A 20,351-nucleotide genomic window follows, 5' to 3' on the forward strand; every position below is an offset into this window, starting at 1 on the left:
ACCTTGGCTTTAGTAGTTGGGAAGGGATTTGGCCAAAGCCAACCAGGAGTTCAATGAACTTCCCTTTCCTCCCTCTGTTGTTCCTTGCTCTCTGCTGCCTGCAAGGCTGCTGACATTTGCTTCTACTCTTGCTTTAACAAATTCCTTTCTTGCTGGCACTTCTTAGACCTGATCAAGAATTGTTTCCCAATCAGAGTCAAGAGCCCTCCCCTATCTGGGCTGAAGTTTCATCTAGTGTGTAGGGAGAGACCTCCCCAGAGGCGGTGCCCAGCAACAGAACAATCAGGCTGCATATGAATATTGCTCATTAAGTACATACACTTTTCACTGGATATATTCCTTCTAGTTTTACGCAGTTATCAAGGCAAATGATCATAGTACACTTAAACGTAAGATTTCTAAGACATTGCACCTCTGTTAAATAAATATGTATTCTTATTTAACATATTAAAAGCCAGAATTATAGGTGTACGATGTGAATAAATAGTAATGGTTATAAAAAGGCTCCTTCAACATCCCTCTAACTATAGGTCACCTTATAATATTCAAATAATATGCCAGCTTACATTTGCCTATTTAAAATTTAGTATTTTTTTTCCTGAGGTCATAATAAAGAGCAAAGTAGGATACGTTTAAAAAAAAATCAACTGGAAATTTGCATTAAATTTGGCTAGAAATTGGCATTAAAAACTAGAGGCCTTTTAGATATGTTTCAGAAAAAGAGGAAAAATATGAACCACTCATGGTATCTTTTAATTCTTTACTTGTTCACACAAGATTTTCCTCTGAGTTCAGAAATCATTCAAACTTTAGAACTGAACATGGAGAGTCGGAGTTGACAAAGAAATAATAAAAGATGAAAATCATAGAAAAAACTCTTTATCCATGAAGACTGTTCCAGGAAACATTACATCTTGAAGGAGCTTACTTTTATTTTATGCAAGGCTTGATTATATTTTTTTCTGAACTTTCTGAAAATTTCCTCCTTTCTTATAAATACTTTTTTCTTTGATAGTAAAGCCTGTCTTGTTTTTACCTTTTCTTCAGCCTTCTTTTTTGTTTCAGCATCCATCCAAGTGAGGTCATCTAAAGTCTGAATAAAAACTTCCCGGATCTGTGTAATCAAATTCTCAACCTCAAACCAAGAGAAGACAAATTTAGGCCATTAATTGTTTTTTTTTTTTTTGTAACACAAATTTAAAAGTATAGAGCTATAAACCAACTCAATAATATGCTAATAAATATAAGTTTATAGACAAACTGTGATCTAAAGGAATGGGTACATGTGGATATTATATTTTTAAAACAACACTGTTACTACCAACACTAATGACAAAACAGGTCTTAACATAAACATTAATAAAAATATCATCTTTAGAATCCAGTGGTTCCATTATCATAAAAGAACGAACATAAAACATTAGCTGTCATTATCATTAGTAGTTAGTTCAGCAAGAATTAGCATTTCAGAAGTTTCTTTCACCATGTCTTCAGTCTCCATTGTCTTCATTTCAGTAACAATGAGAATTTCAGCAACATTTCTTATACTTCAAATAAACCCTAGTTTATTTTCTAGGGTTTTAAGAAAACACAAATGCTTGGTCAATTTTGTTAACAGAAGAGTTTATAAATGACTCTGTCAACAGAACGTGTGAGTGGGAATGGGTACTCCGCTTTTGGAAAATGGACAGTTGATTTTGGACTAAACAGTATCAGCATCAGAAATATAACCAGACTCCTGGGGGAGGAAGAATGAGGTTCATTGGGAAATAATGGCAAATTATGATTCAGAGGTTCTCTGCCAATTAATAAAGTTTTAGTCAAATTACAGCCTATTGTAATTGCCATCAATGCAAACAGATAACTGGTAGTGTACTGTGCTGAAACATTACCACATGTTTACTCTCTCCAGCAAAGGCTGCTTCCACATAAAGCCTTCCCACAGCATTTTCCATATTTCCATTGACATAGTTTGCACAACGTCTCCAGGTGGCCGTTTCTGATGTTGTGCCATAAAGGGCCTGAGGGAGAGAGAAGGGGAAATGCATTTGACTGGGAGTGGACAGCCAGAGCCTGGCAAGAGCACAGATTTCACAGGGCTCTATCCTTTATGTCTCCTAAGTTCTTGCACTATTCATTGCTTCTCCTCATAAGGCACATTGTTCTTGCCCAAGATAAAAATGTAATCTAGTTGGATTGTTTACTTATATATCATCTGAAAATAAGGTACATTTTCAGTAGCATGTCCCAGTAGAACTCTTGACTGCTACAAGTTAATAACCTTCTTAGACAGCTTTAGAAAACAATGAAACCCAAAACCAAAAAAATAATACTGCTGCATAAACATAAACGTGAAGTAATGTTCAATAAATGTAACAGGGGAGAAATCCAGTATACGAGAAAACACATTCCTGACTTTAAATGTTTTGTTGAACTTCCAGTACTCAGAAAAACTGTATGTGCAAAAATTTAAGTACCAATAAGGGGATTGACTTAGTTAAGGGAAATTTAGTACAACATCATTTTTACATTCTTTAATTAAAATAATTTGTCTACATTTTCTTTCAAAGGGTAAAACCTAAAATTTTCAATCAGAGAGTTATTTCCTTTCCATGACACCAACCAATATGTTTGCTAGTTTCTCTTTACTCAAATCCTCCTGCCCTCACCCCTTACAACAGAACTAAAATGATGTTTAAATAATGTTGGTACAGCCTAAGAAAGGTGGTAAGGTTGTCCCCAGGCAGGTGTGTGCTCAGTGGACTGCCCACATCAAAGTAGCCCATCTGTCTGGATGGCTAGTGTGTTATGAGCACCTGAAAATCAAATGAATTGAGACAGATATCCCTGAATTTACTTGTAACACGCACACAAAAACTAAGCCAGTATTCTTTCAAATAAGCAAATGCCTCTTCTTCCAGGGCAGTCCCATCATAGTGTCAGAGCAGACTATCTAAGGCAGCGAAGCCCATGAAAATTAGCTTTCCTGGACACCATAGCTTAAATATGAGTGAAATAAGCAACACTTGTTTCTAGTTTCTCGGCAAAGTTCACCACATTTTAGCAGTGCGCATGGCAAGCCTTCATAACCATGTATCTCTTTATATTTTAAGTCTTAAGAAAAGAGAGATTTTTTCTTCACCTTGCGGAAAGCATTTCTGGACTCCTTGTAGGTTCGGCTGAGGCTGCTTACAAGATCCATTATGAACCGCCAGGACATTAAATTTTGGAGATCTCTGCATAAAAAAACCCACCACCCAGCAACAGAAAAGATGAGGCTGCAAAGCTTCTAAAGAGTGATATTAAATGTAAACTTTGAGGGCATGGGTACTCTGATATACCTACCTGGGAGAATATTTGGTAAGAATGAGCTTAAGTTTGGTTAAATATTCTGGAGCATAAACTACCACATCTTCCTCATTTGGAATACTAATATTCACAGTTGACATGACTTCATTTGTGAAATTTGACCAGCTGAATGGCTGGAAAAAAGCAGGCATAAAATATTCAATAATTATGCATGTCTCTTCCTGTTTCCAATACTTTATGATAGGGGGTCAGACATGGTTACAGTGTCAGTTCTATCACTGTATAATTACTACAACGATCAATTTGATATGTGATATTTGACCAGGATTTTTCATCCATTGTTCCATTCACTTTTTGATTAAAAATTAGTTCTGCAGCATGTTTATTATTTAGCAGAATCAAACCAACTGTTTAAGAGCAAAAGCAAAGCTAAACATAGAGAAATACACCTAGAAATTAGGTTGAATGTCATCTTGGTCTATCCAATATAAAAACAAAGAAAAAAAGCAATTTGGCTTTAAAAATAAAGCTTCCTTGGTCTTTGCAAAATTTAGACAGATACAAAGTATTTATCCTTTAAAAGTGGATATTAATAAACAATCCATTCATAACAGTCATTCATCTCAGTGTAGATCCTGCTGCAAATGAAAATATACTGTTGTCATAGTAGAAGTATGGGGACATTACAGATACAGTGCAAATGGTCCAGTGAAGCCAAACAAAACACATTTTTAAACTATCAATATTGGGTCTATAGACATGCGGTTTTACCTCAGAAGCTAGGTTTGGAGTTGCCAAAGGATACAATGTTGTGTATTATTTTCTAAATGGGAATGGTGGTTATTCAACCACCAGCAGATATAAGAAAAAAACAGCAGAATTAGATGTAATGCAAATCTTGTTGAAATGCCACATTTCAGTGTTTGAGAACATTTAAGATTAATAGTATCTTAGGTTCTATGATTTTCCATACAGTACATACATGTATGTACTACATATATATATATAAATATAAATATAAATATAAGTGTATAAATGTACTCACAGGTATATAAATATATCAATCACTTACTAAGTATGAGGTGGTATGTACTTTTATTGATTTATTCTGGTGGTTTGGATCATTCTTTCAAAACATATCATTAAACACTTACATTTAAAAGGTCTATGTGAGAAGTTCCTAATTCAATAGGTTATGCCTTTAAAAGTCTTTGTTTACTGTAATTAGTGCCAAAGAGAATTTCATCACTGAATGTGGTCGTTTGTAATTTTCCGGGACATGGCTCCTCTTCTACATCATGTATAACTACTAAACACAAGAATACATGCACAGTCCCAAGAAAAGATTATTAGATATTAGCTAATGAATTACAGCTAAGCAAAAAGATGCCAGTTGCGGCTTATAAATGGAATTTATGAGACAGATTTTTCTTCTTATTTCTTGTGTTCTATTTGTCTATTATTGCTCTGAACACCTCCACAGGTAGCCTTCATGAGAACATGGCAAGTTCTAGGAATAAATTATCCTTGTGAGGAGTTAAAAAGAAATCTAGTGCTTTTATTATTTGACTGTCCATTTCTGATGGCTATATAACGGTCTCTCTGATGGATTTTCAGTTTTAATATTTCCCAAACCCTTTTCTAGAACAGTTCCTAATATAATTACATAGCTACCTTAAAAGGAATTTTATCTTTGAAATTCACTCTAACTAAATATGATACAATGATTTCAAGTAGTTCTGGTCTTGTCATGAAGTCAAATACCTGGTGTCACCTAAATGTATTTTGAACTTCAATTTTTTCAATAAATAAGAATCACTGCATTTTAACAAACGATTTCAATGCTATAATTTTAGAAATGGCACAATAAGAGAGTACTTAAAATTGCTACTTACCTTCCCATTGATCTCTAGTGAAAAGTTATTTTGGATCTGGGCCAATGTCATTTTGTTATAAAGAAGCACTGGGTCATTTCGATCTTCAGGTTTAGTTGTAGCCTATGGATTTCATTTTTAATCATTATTTCAGAACTATGAATTCTTTAGAAAAATATAACTACATGAGGGAAAAAGAAATATGGATAGGTACAACATCATTTGATTTAAGTTCTACTCTGTACTTGTTTTGTAATTTATTTTATCATATATCAAGAAAAAAGTGAAATATGATATTGTCAGTATACTCAACAACAATTATCAAGATTTGGCTGCAGTCAAGTATAAAAATTCTTCAAAAATCTTGTTATACTTTGATAACCACCCAACCACATAAGCAGTATTTGCAGGCTTCTTTCCTTCTGTAGCTAATGGCCAGCTCAGTTGTATCTGTGGTTGTTTCATATTATAATGTTCTTGAATATAGTCATTTCAATTTATCCCTAAAAGACTCTTATTAATGCCATTCCTCTCACCCCTGATTCAGTGTCCCAGTTAAAGTTCAGACAGGGAAGAAAAACCCAATGGTTTCTGCAAGAATTTAAAGCAAGTATGAGAGAGAAAATTCCTAGTATATAGTACAGTTAGGTAGCAAGTTATCAAGGGAGAGTGTTAACCCCTTCTACTATCATGACTGTCTTCTCAGCCTGCCTAACCAATTTAGTACTCTATACTCAACAGCACCGAGTTTTATTTACTTATTTTTTGCTGAATCAAAAAAAAATAAAAGAAAATTACAATAACAACTCCCCAGCTAAGGGCTGGAGTAAAAGAAATTTTAAGTGAGAAGAGACAAAGGTAAAAAAATATAAGTGGGAATTATTTCTCAGTGACATTAGCTCCAATTTCCTCTTTAGGTCACTTACTTATTCATTCATTTTAGAAATTATTTATTGTACATCTCCTTCATGCAATAATATGCTGGATACTGTTAGAGATACATAAGTGATTCAAAGATAACTAATACTCCACCTCAATTTCAGAGTCTAAGAGAAGAAAATTAAGAGACAAATAATTCTGATAAAACTACTACAGAGCTGATCAAAGGAGACATGGTCTGGGAAGGCACAAGTGGTAAAAACCCAGGGTAAGAAGCTGTTCTCCTCTGATAATTCTGTCCCCAACACAGAAGCACATGACTCATCAAACTGCCATTACCCCAGCAGCAGCTCTAAGCAAAATCTGGTTCTGAGGGGAGACTTTTGGTTTCACGTAGCACCAGGAAAACTAAAATTGTCCTAAAAAATCTTTGGTCTTCAAGATTTGGATGGCAGTGGCAAGCAAATGGGGATTTAGGAGTGCAGGTTATTTGCCATGTCAGAGACAGCTCTGCAGCTCCTGGGCTGAACCTGACCATGGGTTCAATCAATAACCTGGATGCAGTTCAGGCAGAGTTCACTTGCTTGAGACTTCAGACCCTGTCAGAAGAACATCAGATAAAGTGCCAACTCAGACTCCAAGGGTTCATCTGGAACCTGAGAAAATTCAAGAACACACTCTTTGGGCTTTGCTGCTAAACTCCTCCTGTCAGATCTCCCTTGACCTCAGCAAGCCAGACAGTATGAACTCAGTGACGTCACACTGTCATGTGGCCACATTCAGTGGTTAATATTTCTTGGCAAAGGGACAGAGACAATCTCTGTGATGCCCTTAAACTTTAAAATAAAGTAAAGTTTTACCTATCAAAACTAAAACAAGTCTGCTGAATAGTTAGCAATCAAGTGTGCCCGGAGACTCAAGAACATTTCCACAACTGTTTCACTATAAATGGTTAAGATTTTGATGTAATCCACTTATAATAGGTAATGTCTCTAGTTTAATTTTTGTCAAACTTAGTATGTCTCCTGGATATCAGAAACTAGTTTACTATAAAATTCTAGTTTTAATTTTAAAAGTCAATTAAAATTGACTCTTGAAGTGAATGATCCATTACTGAACTGTGCATTTTTACCAGTTGGTAAGGAGTTGGACCTTTTATCCTTAAAATAGGATAGGAGAAAGAAAAAAAAGAATGGTTAATGTTCTTCAGTGTATCAGAGAAAATTCAATTTACATTGGCAATTTCTTTTTCCAATTCCATAACTCTATTCATTTCCAAAGACACCTGGTTTTTATCGACAGGCAGTCCTTTTTCCTGAAGAATCAATTCGGCTACAGCAATCATAAAATCCACATATGCTGTACAAGCCTACAAGAAATAAATAACAGTAAATTGTTGGAGAAGCTTCTAAATATGCATCATTGTGACTAAACTTAAAATTTGTTTTCAGTTTGACATTAATTTTTGGTAACAGATAAAGCACAATAGAATAGAAATCCTTTCCTAAATCCTGAAAAAAACTACCTGCATAGATTCTTAGGAAGTCAGTGTATATTTGAATTAGAGAAGAACAATAAAATATCATGTCAAAACTGCTAAGTAATTTATAACCATTTGGTCTGGGAATTTCATAATTTTCCATTTTTAATCAAGTTATTTTAACTTGCCTTAATAAGAATGCAGTTGCAAAACACATGGTAAGCAATAACCCAGTATTTCTTTTTCTCAAATAATACTTCCTTTACCAAATTCCCTTTTCTCAGTTTTCCTCTGCTTGAATATATTCTGTTCATACATCAACTATTCATGCAGAGATGGCCATAAATGCATATAATATTATTAGGATATCTATATTTGTTTCCTCTGGCTAAGCAGTTTTTAAAAATTTTTCTTAATGAGGTTGTGTTCTCATGAGCTCCTCCAACCCAAACTTAATGGGTTTTAGTTAATTCCATAGCTGGCTCCTGCTGCTGTGGAACTTCACTCTAAGATCCCATAAATTTGTACATCAGCTTTCTTCTAAGAACCCAAGCTCTTTCCATTTCATCCTCACATATAGTTTAACTGTGTGAAGGTAAGCTGTAAATTAGTTACATTATCAACCTTCTACAGAATATATGCCTTCCTTATTCAAGTTCAAGTTCACAGTGGCATCATACCAGGATACTGAGTACCACTTTCGTAAATCTCAACTGCTGTCTAGCCATTATTATCATCAGTGATCAAAATAAACTGTGATCTGACCTCATTAAAATTCACTCACAATTCAAATTCCCAGCAGCAGCTTGACAACAGATAACCATGATAGGAGGGCCATGCTGGACAGATTTGGGATGGGTGGGCGCATCTATGCTTCTAAGACTCATTCACTGGGTAAATATGAAGGAAGGCTGTAAGTGCTTAACACTCCCACAGTCAAAAGAGGGTTTTATATCTCTCCTAACTGATTATCAGTAAAAGAGGCATACTTAACAACGTTCACTGTGAATGCAAGGCACACCTGAATTTACAGTGGCCCTTGAAGAGAATCAAACATAAAACGTACAGGGAAATCAAAATGTCTTATCAAGCAAGAACCTAAGCAAAATATATAGTTATTATCAATTTAAAAGTCAAGAGGATGACTTAAAGCAAGGTTTAGCTCCTGGCATTCCATGACCTTTACTAAATGCTAAGCGACAGTGCCCTGGGGAGAGGGCTCTTTCTTTTCATGGAAACCTTGCAATGCTGGGGATCTCGAGCTAGCATCTCTGTCCATGGATCTGTTACCCAAGAGAGCAAAGCATTTCTCAGCTGTGTGTATGTATTAAAAACTTAATCACTAACGTAACAGGGATAACGAATTGTTTTTATGTATATTCTTGCCAACTGCTTTCTTTCCCCATTGAAAGGTAATCAGAATTCTTGTTTCACTTTGAAGTAAACAAGTATGTCTGAGTTCATATCTCATGGGGCCAACTCCAATATATATTCCAAAATATAAGCATTCAATGTTTTGAATTAACTGTATTCCGAATCATACAAATTCATCTGCATTCAACAGGGAATTACTACTGACTGGGAAGGAAATGGTAATTTGAATTCTGCAATATCAATCTACTGAGTCTTTTTTTTTACTCTGTGGGGTTTTTTTTTTTGTTAATGAAGTGAGAAAAACATAACAAGAATGCTTTCCTGCACTTTGTTAACTTTGCAAACTGGTTCTACTCCAGCATTTTTTCTTTACAGATGTATTTAAATACTATAGAACTTGGCATAGGCAAGCACAAGAATTTGGACAATGTTTCTGGTCTAACTGAGCTGTTAAAGTTTTCCAGAAAACTGGAAGCATATGATATCACTAGGTTCGGGGATGCTTGAATATTTAATATGGAATACACTACTTCCTTTAATGAACTCTATTACCTGGCAACTATTCCAACATGACTGATTAAAAGATATCTTAGTATCTTGATTATCTTTCTTGGCTTCCAAATTTATCTGAAAGCTGTCAGAACCTAGGATTATAGCTGCTGTTAAGTCCTTTTTACAAGATATGATTAAAATATTAAGGTTTTAATTTTTCTTCCTTGAGATACTTGTACATAAAATGCCAAATGATAGGAATTGTCATGATTTGGAGCAAAAATAATCAACACGTATTTTAAATATAAATAGTACATTGGCCAAGATCTTATTTAAATTGAAATTCAGTATTTCTTTTTGGTCACCAAGAGAGCAATTGGCTACTAGGACAAGGGCCAATGTCAGTTATCTTTTTGACAGTCAAAAGGCAGCTTTGTTGAGGCCTTGATGTGGTGAATCCTTTATGTGTGTAAGAGTCTATCTATATATCTATGTAGCCCTTCCTTTAAAAATAAAACATTTAAAATGCCAATACTTATAATAGCAGGTTTGAAGATGATAATTGGTTTTAAATGCTTAGGTGAAATCTGTAAAAACAGTTCAGTGGATTTTTAAATTATACACTATCAGTGAGATGATATTTACCAACATCCAAGACAATGAATTGTTACTCTAATTAGAACTATTTTCACTTTGCATGACGAAGCAGTGATGTTTATGAATTGGTTCTGTTCAGAAATAGGGCTCCTCCTGGTTGGAAAAAGGCTGGTGTTTGTTGGAGTTACCAAAGAGAAAGAAAGAAACACCACTTGACTATTGTCCTTCAAACTTTAGTATCTTTGTTAATGTATAACAGCATGACCCAGGGAGGAAGACAGCTTTACAGTTAGATTGGCTGATATTTGTGTGTCTTAGTGTGACAACAACCTATGGGTCATGGTTTCACTTTCAAAGATTCTGTTCTGGGACACCCGGCTTTTACCAATTTTCTGCCTTCCCCTTTCTAGGAAGAAGACTGACATAATGTGGAGCATGAAGTGACTGAGAAGTCACAGAACAATGCTATTCTTAGCTGCAGATGATCAGGGATATTTAATATCATAAAAAAGTTTCCTGAGGGAACACACAGGGGATGCTGAGCAGTTAAGATATATTTCCTAGTAAAAGGGCTTGGAATTTTTCCCCAAGTTAAGCAGCATGTCAGGGTGCAACTGCCAGCTTGGAGAGACTTGCTCCCCACAGAGGAAGTGCAGACATCTGAATCACGCAGACATTCCTAGGGACCGGAAATGAGAAACAGCCCTAATCTAAACAGGACTCAAGCAGGAGAATCCAGGACACAAGAGGATCCACTGTGGACCAGCATGGGGAATCTGGGGCTTTCATCAGGCTATTAATGAGGGAATTCACATGAGAACTTATTGTGTAACTTCTAAGATTTATTGCATGTGTTTGGGAAGCTTCATGTGACTCTTTTTACAACCTGGCTTCAGTCCATCTCAAAAAATTCTGTTGTAAATGCCACACCTGACAAGTCTTGTCATTTTTACCTATTTTTGTTGTATTCAGTAAGTTCCAAGTTCAAAAGCTTCTTTGTATTTTGTTACATACAGATACCTGGACTGTGAAACCTCCTGACTATTAGTCACCTGATGCCCAGAAAGGACAAATGAGGTCAGCAGCTTCCTTAGCAGGACCTATTTCATCAAGTCAACAGAGCAGCAGCCAGAGTGATCTTTTTAAAAATACAAATTAAATCACATCTAAATTATCCACCTACTCTTATGTCTCACCTTGTCCCTTACCACCTTGTTTTATTTCCCTTATAACACTACACCCTGCATTTATCTTATTTCTGTAAGTTCCTGGTTAGTTTGTTGTCCATCTCCTCCCAAGGGAACACAGGTCTCACAAGCACAGACCTTCGCTGTCTTGTTTCCTTGGTATCGCTACTGCCTAGAAAAGTATCTGTCATGTAGTAGAAGCTCAATAAATACCTGTGAAATTTTAAAAATGAAGTGAAATTTTAAGTACATTAAAGAAGTTTCCTTTACTTTCTATGTCATTAGACCTATATTCTCAGTCAAGTCCACAGCAGTTTCTCTCAGCTTGCATTCTGGATACATGGGCAAATAAATCCTCTCTAGGTTTAATTCAGTTCTAGCTCATACCTGCGCATCTAAAGGACAGCACACCACCACCTGTGCTCTCCCTGAGCTCACAGGATTTACCTGGTCTGTGTTTTTTCTTAGACACAAAGATCCTGGCTCATCTCTTCCTGGTTTCAAACCATCCTGGCCATGCTCCAAGTCCTCTATCCTTATCCCTAAAATGTCTCCATTTTTTTTATGAACCCTCATTTTTTTCTAAGGGTATGACTCTGGCCTCCTTTTCTCCCACAAGCCCCACATTCTGTCCTATGGCTTCTAATCTCTAGCTCTCGCCTACTTCCTCAGGCTCTCAGCTCCTACACCAGTGCTTTTCTCATTTTTCTTGTACCCCGGAAACACTCTGTTCAAATAAGTATTTTGTTATGTATAAACGGGTACAACAAATTGTGAGGGTTTGTCTTGAGAGTGTGAAGGCCTGGCTAAACAGAGCCCTGTCACTGGCATGTACAAAGTGGTCTTTGAAAACCACTGCTCTGGCTTAGTCCACCTTCTCAGACAGACCCAGAGCACAAATATATGAGCATATTTTGTGCTCCTAACCTACAGATTTCCTACAAATCAGCCTTGATAAACTGAAGAGCAGAGAAAGGGCAGCTTTGAGACCAATTCCAGTTCATCCCTAAAACAGAGTTCAGAGACTCTTTAGAAGGTGGATGATTACTTAAGAAAAATAGCTCATCATTCCTTTCAGTGAATCAATCAACATACAAGACCTCCTCCTATTAAGTAGCTGGCTGGTTCCATTTAAAAATCCCATGAATGGGTTGATTTTTTGTATAAGCAGTGTGTGTCTTTCACATTGCTTTCCTAGCATAGAACTTCATACCCCTGTGAGGGATAGAATTGTTTCACATCTCACTACTTCTATCCTTTGAAAGAGCAGTGCGTCCTTAAGTGATCTCTTCCAATAATCAGAATATCTCGGATATCCAGTTCTATCTCTTTAACAACAGAGATTCAGCATGAAAAGCTCCTTGATTGACCCATTTGAGAACAATTCCTTCTACCATGACATTTAAGAAGTTCTAATTATTTCCTGGGAAAGGAAGATTTACACAAGAACCACACAAATAAATCCAAACTGGTAAGACATATCAATTTGCTAGTGTACATATTTTATCAGTATTTACACAGATGTCTATACAGTCTTCTGCCTGATATTTGGCCTGTACAACAAGGACTTGGCAGTTTTAGAGTATAAACCCCTGGGAAAAGATGGTGTTTATTATTGTTTGGCAACCTGTGTCATATGCAGGAGCTGGCTTAATTAATATTTTTAAATGGGATTTGCTCTCTAGATTATTTTGTAGAAAAAGCACCATCTAGAAGGAAAGACAGATTGGGAAGCAGAAGACAGGATCAGGGTAAGGTGGGCTACAGTAGCTATTTCTGCTCATCTTCTCATAACAGAGCCCTCTATTCTGTTTCCTCTTGGCCTCTTCCTGAGCCACAGAGATGGGTTACCACTGCCAACTGGTTTTTTCAGAGAACCTGGTTCCCTGGACATGGTACTCAGCAGGAGAGGAGCAGTTGGCTCACTCAGGGCTAATCAGTCCTTTCTTCAGAAACTGACAGACATTAGAAAGGATGAGATTTCTTTATTTTGGAATGGGAAGCTGCCAGTGGTTATCCTTCATGGACAATTAGTGCTGGAGAAGGAAGTCAACACAGAAGAAAGTAAAACTTTGAAAATGGGGAAAGAAGAAAATAGATGACTACACTGAAACCCTAGAACCAGCTGCACCTGATTCCCTGGAACTTCAGTCAGGCAAGAAGCAAAAAAACACTTCTTATAATATTTAAGTTAATCAGAGCTGGTTTCTATTTCTTATAATTAATGTTCCTAACTAACATCTGGGTCTTTCAGTGTGTGACTTCAGCATGCCATTCTATTTCTTTGAGCCTCCATTTCCCCATTTGTAAAATGGGGGTTGAATGAAATCCTCTAATATCCCATTTGCCTCTTAAATTATGTGCATGAGCAACCTTAACTATTAAAGAAAACATATGATTTTGTCATGTAAAAAATATAAGAATATCTATCTTTGGTTTTCTATTGTTTTAGGGCATGTTTCCTCTTCAGGTGAGAGAGAAAGTGAAGAAAATGAAAAGGAACTGAGGGATTTAAGTTTAGAATGATAATCAGAGGGATACAATATGTATTTCTCAAAATATAACATTTAAAACTGCCAAAAGCACAAAAATTCTGCCTTTTGAAAGGCACAAAGAACTTTTAACAAGAGAAAATAGGTTTGTTTTTAAGGAAGGAGGTAAGATACAGTTCTGGAAAAAAGCATTATCCGTTTTCATTATTTAGTGTTGTAATAACACAAGACATTTTACTGTTTTGAATGCCATGCAAATATCATAACAAAAAAATTCTATTCCTAGGGTATCAAAAGCAAAAATATGCTTCTGTGAAGTGGAATGGGCTTTCTTAGTAATTAATTGTAGGTGCTGTTTCAATTGTTCATAAGTCTGGTTTTAGGATTATGGAAGATGACTCCTGAATGATATCCATGAAAGAGGGATCAAAGAGGACCTAGGGAAATGGGCTTAGGTTATAACTTGATCAAGGTCTAGAATGAGGGTCCTTTTGATCCAATAGGGGATGTTACCTCATCCCTAGCCTCTGAGGCATATCTGCAAGACCAGACCACACCAAATCACTGCCTAGAGCAACAGACAAAGAAGCCAGGCTTCTCTGCTTAAAGATAGAGAGCATCTTTCCAGTTAAATAAAAGTTGGTGACCTCATGTCAATACTCAAAACTTCTCTTGGTTATTTCCAATAAAATAATGTGGAACACAAAAGCCTCCAACCCACTGAAGGTGTGAATGTATCTTAAGGAAACTGAGTATAGCAGAGAAATCATAGGAGATGGAAAAGAGGAAAAGGGATACATGATTTGTAAGATGTTTGCAAGATGCTCAGGAAATATATTGCATTCGCTGTTGATGCCTTAGAGCTCCCACTTCTCAAGAATGAAGGTGAAGCAGTAGGATGGGCCTCTGTGAGGACACTGGGTTCTTCTACCTTCCTTCGCTTTCCTCTCGTCCGCCCATCTTCCTCCTTAGTCGTTCACCTATTGATTCACCCACTGACTAACTTAGTCTTTATTTGATGATTTCTAAGGGCCAGAAGCCAAGCTGGGTACTGGGAATAAGTGGAGGAGAAGTGAAACTTGTCACTGCACTCACTAAGTGTATGGTTTTCTAGAAAAAAAAGAAAAGACATTTAATAAAAAGTAGCCACACACCCCTGTGGTATGGGAGCATACAGGTATACTCATCAAGTGAAAGTTCCAGGAGAAGCCTTCATGAGGAACTAAAATTTTAAACTTAGATTTAAAGTGTGATGAGAAAAGAAAGAGGGCTGGAGTGGGGGGGGGGGGCAGTGTGTGGGGAATGACCCAGGCAAAGGGAACAGCATGTTTCAAAGCCTGTAAGTAAGAAAATCAATGAAGACAATGATATGTTGATACAATGATATTCAGATTTCTTCCAGCTTTGTAACTTCTCCACCAGATGTTATTTTGTTTCCCTATCCTTTTTGCCATTTGTTTTTTCATGAAGCAATAGAACACTAAGAAAAAAGCATTCAAGGGAGTTAACTTCTCTCAGAGACAAGAAAGTCATAGAAAAACGAGAATTAACTTTTATTTGACAGCTGGCTGGGATTGCGAATGAAACTGAGGGATTACAGGTGGTGATGGTTGGAAGAGGGTAGCAAACATCATGGAGGAAATAAGGAGAACACTGGGATTTTTTTTGTGGCTACTCATACTATCTTCCAATCCCCCAAAGCCCCAAAAAGAATGGATTTTAGAAGAGGAAGAGGGTAGAGAAATAGTAAGTACTCACTTCAGATGACAATTAAATTTTATCTCATGTGCCAACTCCCTTCAAGTGGTTGCTCTGAGCTTGGAACATCAAATTGAGAAGTACTCTGAGGTCTGAGGTTAGCAGGAAAGAGTACAGAGACCAAACAGCCCTCATTATGGAAGTGGGGCAAGGCAGCAAGCGTGTGTGTGTGTTTGCTAGTCTAATCCAGACCACTGTAGGCACCTCATCTGAGCTGATTAACTCAGTGTGCTGCTGAATTTTTCTCTATCAGCTGCTCATTTAAAGAACTCTGCCAGTATGAAGTACTGCTCTTATTAAGTTGGAATAATATAATGGAAGGAGCAACAGAGAGGAACAAGTTCTACCTCTGGCTCTACTACTGTTTCACTGAGTGTTCTAGGGAAATCCTCTGAGCCTCAGATTTCTCACCCACAAATTCTGTAAGTATATTACTGATTCTAGATTTGATCACCCCTACCTGGTCGTCTTAATGTCAGATCAGAAGGCTCTGGAAGGGTGCTGTGGAGCATGATGTGTTTCCTACCGGACCACTCCCTGATCCTCAGGGGCACCACCCTAGACCATGATTAATGTGTTCATTTTTTAAATGATCCAATTTATTGGGGAAATAAAACATTTAAAACTGACTTTCAAAACGGGTCATCTGACTTAGATACTAAGAATCAAGACACAAATAAGGAATTTTTCAAGTATCCTTGTTTCTAGAAAGACCTTCATTCATTCTGCTGAGATCATTCATTCAATCAAGGGAAGTTCATGCTCATGTGTGATTTTAAGTATCTGGGGTGAGTGAAGAACACGAATGGTTAACTTTAAATTTGGACTTAGTCTTTCTCATTATTTATAAGTTTATGCCAAATGATTCTGTAGTTTTGATTGACTGATTGATTGATTGATTGACTTTTACCTCTTTGTATATTCCAGTGCATTCGTAGTAATCCCTGGAAGGGAGGCCAAGTCGAGGTTGGTCAATCTATAAAAAAATATATACAAAGAAGAAAATAAACCATTCAGTTAATATGGAACAGTTGGGCAAAATACAAGCATGGCTATTTATGGATGAGCAAGATCCTACTGTTCTTGCTGTTTATAAGGGTAACAATCAGACACCGAGTAAATGCAAATTAGGAAATGGTTTCCACACTATTTGGAAGTGTTAAACTGATGGGTAGTTAATCTAGAAGAGTGTGCTGCAGATATTTGGGGAAAACCAAAGAAAGCTTGAATGAAAAATATTCTGGGAAGAATTTTTAATGTGAAACAGAAGGTACAGGTGAACAATAACATGTTAGAATCTAGGACAAGGGAGTTTCTAAGTTACATATTTACAGGACAGTCAGGCCTGAGGAACACTTTCTTTTACTCCAACCCTTAATTGGGATGGGAAAAAATAGGTGGAAAACCTCTATGGTAACACTGGAACTTCTCAGCTAGTGGAAATCTTGCCAGAGATAATTTTTGAGATCCCCTGCCCTACGGGGTTGGAGAAAACTCCTCTTCCATTCTCTCCTGCTCTGCTCAGGTCTTCAGCAGACCCAGCTGCCCCCTGGGTGTGTGGAAAAGGAAACTCAGCTCTGCTCAAGCATGTCTGGTCCACTTTCAGCATCCAGTGGAAACTAACTGGATATATTCAGAGCTTTGTGAGATTGCTGTGATTACTGTGCACTGCATGGTAAGATGGGTACAGGGGCATCATCAGTGGTTAGAGTGAGAAGCCTAGCAGCTGTAAAGAGCCTAGGCCAATACAAAAGAAGCAGAACCCAGAAGATCAGAACAGAAAGGGCCAGAAGGCATCTCTACAGGAAGGGCCTTACTCCTTCTCCAACCTCCCAGCCCTTTATGGGAAATCTTCCTCACGGTGATCATACAGAATGCTGATATTTGAAAGCCAAAGAAGAGAATTTCAGAAGAAGGAAAAGAAGGCCACAACAGAAGAGAGCTGGATTCAATCCTTTTCATGATTTTAATAAAAATGACCATAAAGATTAATGCAGCAGTGACATAAACATAGTTCTGTGACCTGCAACTTTTGGTTTTGTTTCTTTTCCAGGAGACCAAAGACCAACAGCTCTATACATTTCTAGTCCATCCCAGGTGTACTCATAAAATATTAATCTCCTCATAGGTGAATCCTTAGGTAAACCTAAATGAATGGTTCACATCAAAATAAAAAAAAAAGCAATAAAGCTAGTTTAAAAGAATGACACTTATTTACCTTAATTGAGAAAAAAGGTAAAGGTATTCTTTGGTGAGAACCAAAATTATGTTCTCAATATGTTCTTTTTGGAAGCACTCAGGAACTTCCTGACCTGGTTCCAGACCTGCATTACTTATGTAAATGCAACCATGCTCCTTTCCTGAACACACAGAGAAACTGGGTGCATTTTCTAAATAGGAGCCCTTTCATTTCTTTAATTTATTTTATGAAGGGAGTGGTATCTAAAACAAACATAGCAGAAGGAAGAGATGAATGTCTCAAACAAGGCATCAACAAATACTTTCAAAATTGGGAATCCAGGTGTCAGGGACAGAGAATATATTTATTACTATCTTGCTTATGCAGTTCAACTGAGAATTTGCATTACTTCTCAACAGGAGTACCAACAACGTGTGTGGAAGTTTTATTACAATTTAAAGATAAGTTGGGCTATGGGCCACACAAACTTACATGAATTACATGGTTCACAGAATTCTTATCGTCAGTGCCAACAAAAAAACTAATTATGACTTTTTTCCCATATTTGGAATTCAGTTGTGCAATAGATTTCTCAGCTGTCCACGAAGTACCTAAAGCAATGAAAGGGGAAGTATATCTTTAGAAGCCTTAGTGATTAATATGATACTATAATAATAACATAGGTTTCACATGGAAATTATTTTTTTTAAAAAGAAGTAAATTTGTCTTACCATATGTTTGCTCCCAGTTTTTTGTTGCTACTGGCCAATCATATATATCTGGTAACAGTTTGAGTAGAGGTGCTCCACCTCTGCTATCAATAGCAGCTTTTGAAAACAATGAACAATTCATTATGAAGATTTTGCATATTTTGATGTACTCTTAATGAAATAAAATGAAGAGCACTTACATTCATTCAGACAAGATCTGTACAATGTTTTTGCTTTCTGCACTGCTATTATGTCTTCAGTTTTGGGTTCCTGAAGGACATCTGAAATAGGGCGTTTAATAAAATACATCAACATAATCGCTCCTTTGAGGGATTAACATTTTAAATGCAAGTTCCATTAAAAAGCTTGCTTTTTTTTGTATCTAAGTTCTCTCCCTTCCCATTCCAAAACCAACCCCTTACCAGACCATTATTCCTAGTGCCGAACTGGGAGGCAGTTAGCTTCATTAGCCAAATTAAATGAAAGTCTTTTTAAGTATATTATCTTTTTTTTGTGTGTGTGTGTGAACAGTAATATGTGCTTCTCTGCCATAAATAGTTATTTTTTTAATTGAGATTGAAATAATAGTACACAGGAATTTGGAATTTAATATCATAGTCTTCTTGATGGCTGGAAAATAATTATCTTAGTGTGACTGTACTGTTCTTGCTCCAAATAATTGAATGAATTGTTCTTCTTGTTTTGATGTTAGAAAGTAGCAAAAATTGTTTTTCTACAAACTAATTTCTAGAAGAGGGGAATAGAGGTCGGAAGATAGCAGAGGACTAGACATGACTTTTTTCAACTTCCCAGGGACAGTGTCTTAGCTGGGTAGAATAATACACTAACTCTGGGAAGACAAATCTTAGGAACATCTTGGAGCAACTTCAACACAGGGCCAGGGTAGGAAGACCATGGAGATGGTGTTCAGTGGCAATCATTTAGTTTCTTCTGTAAAATGCATAAGAATGCAGTCTCTAGCAGTGATAGAGCCTTACCTACTAATGAATGCAGGCATGCTAAGAGATGCCCATGTATCTGTTTCGGGGTCTACCACTCTCAGTGTGGCTGAGTCATGGTCCACAAGACTTGGAGGGATTGTCATATTCTCTCTTTCATGAAATTCCCTCTAATGACTGAGTTGTATCTTGAAATAAAGGTATATTAAGAGAAAAATCTTTTATGCATAGACACAAACTCCACTAACCTTTCAAAATGACTTCTAATTCATCTCTTAAAATGTCAAAGTTGCTATAACGGGAGCTGGTCTCAGGAATGATGTTGTGTTTCAACCAGCCTCCACAGGCATATTTGAAAAAGTCTGTACAAGGCTCAACAGTGGCATCCATGTTCTGGATCAGGCGAGCAGCTGCAAGGGCAGAGAAAGGACAAGAGGAAATGAAGTGTGTATTTCTGAAGTAATTTGGAGAGGGGAAACAAGACATGCTCCTTCTCCTTTATGATCAAGTCAACTGAACTGATGTTCCTTTTCCTTACTTACATAACTGTTGACTCAGGTGAAATGATGAATACTCTGTGTATAATATTTTTCTTTATTCCTTTCCTTTATTATAATTGGTTGGTCTTATTCCTGAGGTCTAGGTCCTTCCATCCTACATCTCACCCCCTCCTCCAAATAACAGGCTCTTGCTAGTTTCTATCTCAGATGAAATAAAGAATATAGGTCTTCTTTGGCTGTCCTAGGCCTGGGGTTAACACAAGTTCACTCCGATCATTTTAGCTGCTGACTCTGCTCTTCAAGGTACTGGGACTATTAAATGTCTTGGAGACTCTAAGCGATGTGAGATTGTCAGTGGATTTTATCGTTTTGGTAAAGATCTGAAGCAACAGTTATTACTTCTTGGACCTCACTTACAAAATAGTTGCAATTCAGGTTTGACGTCTGACTTGAATTTGTTTATGTAGAGTCTGTCTTCATAAAGCTAGTTAGTTGTTCTTTTGTGTACTCTTACCTTTGAGAACCATGATAAAAACGCAAATCAACCAACATTGAGTATTT

At 36.8% G+C, this 20,351-nt stretch overlaps 1 protein-coding gene across 9 annotated transcripts in view; it reads right to left on the reverse strand.

Moving 5' to 3' along the window:
- MME (membrane metalloendopeptidase) overlaps positions 1 to 20,351 on the reverse strand; it is a 95,026-nt gene that overhangs the window by 43,762 nt on the left and 30,913 nt on the right. For all 9 annotated transcript variants that reach the window (XM_017680001.3, XM_073232188.1, XM_017680000.3 and 6 more), the window contains 11 exons: positions 19,539 to 19,700; positions 18,532 to 18,612; positions 18,353 to 18,448; positions 18,114 to 18,232; positions 16,353 to 16,418; positions 7,297 to 7,431; positions 5,205 to 5,306; positions 3,346 to 3,482; positions 3,143 to 3,236; positions 1,893 to 2,021; positions 1,037 to 1,135 (listed from right to left, as the gene is read on the reverse strand). In XM_017680001.3, coding sequence (XP_017535490.1) covers positions 1,037 to 1,135; positions 1,893 to 2,021; positions 3,143 to 3,236; positions 3,346 to 3,482; positions 5,205 to 5,306; positions 7,297 to 7,431; positions 16,353 to 16,418; positions 18,114 to 18,232; positions 18,353 to 18,448; positions 18,532 to 18,612; positions 19,539 to 19,700 — 1,220 coding nt within the window. The remainder of the gene's footprint in view (positions 1 to 1,036; positions 1,136 to 1,892; positions 2,022 to 3,142; positions 3,237 to 3,345; positions 3,483 to 5,204; positions 5,307 to 7,296; positions 7,432 to 16,352; positions 16,419 to 18,113; positions 18,233 to 18,352; positions 18,449 to 18,531; positions 18,613 to 19,538; positions 19,701 to 20,351) is intronic.

Source organism: Manis javanica, chromosome 3 (assembly GCF_040802235.1).
Source record: "Manis javanica isolate MJ-LG chromosome 3, MJ_LKY, whole genome shotgun sequence".
NCBI lineage: Eukaryota > Metazoa > Chordata > Mammalia > Pholidota > Manidae > Manis > Manis javanica.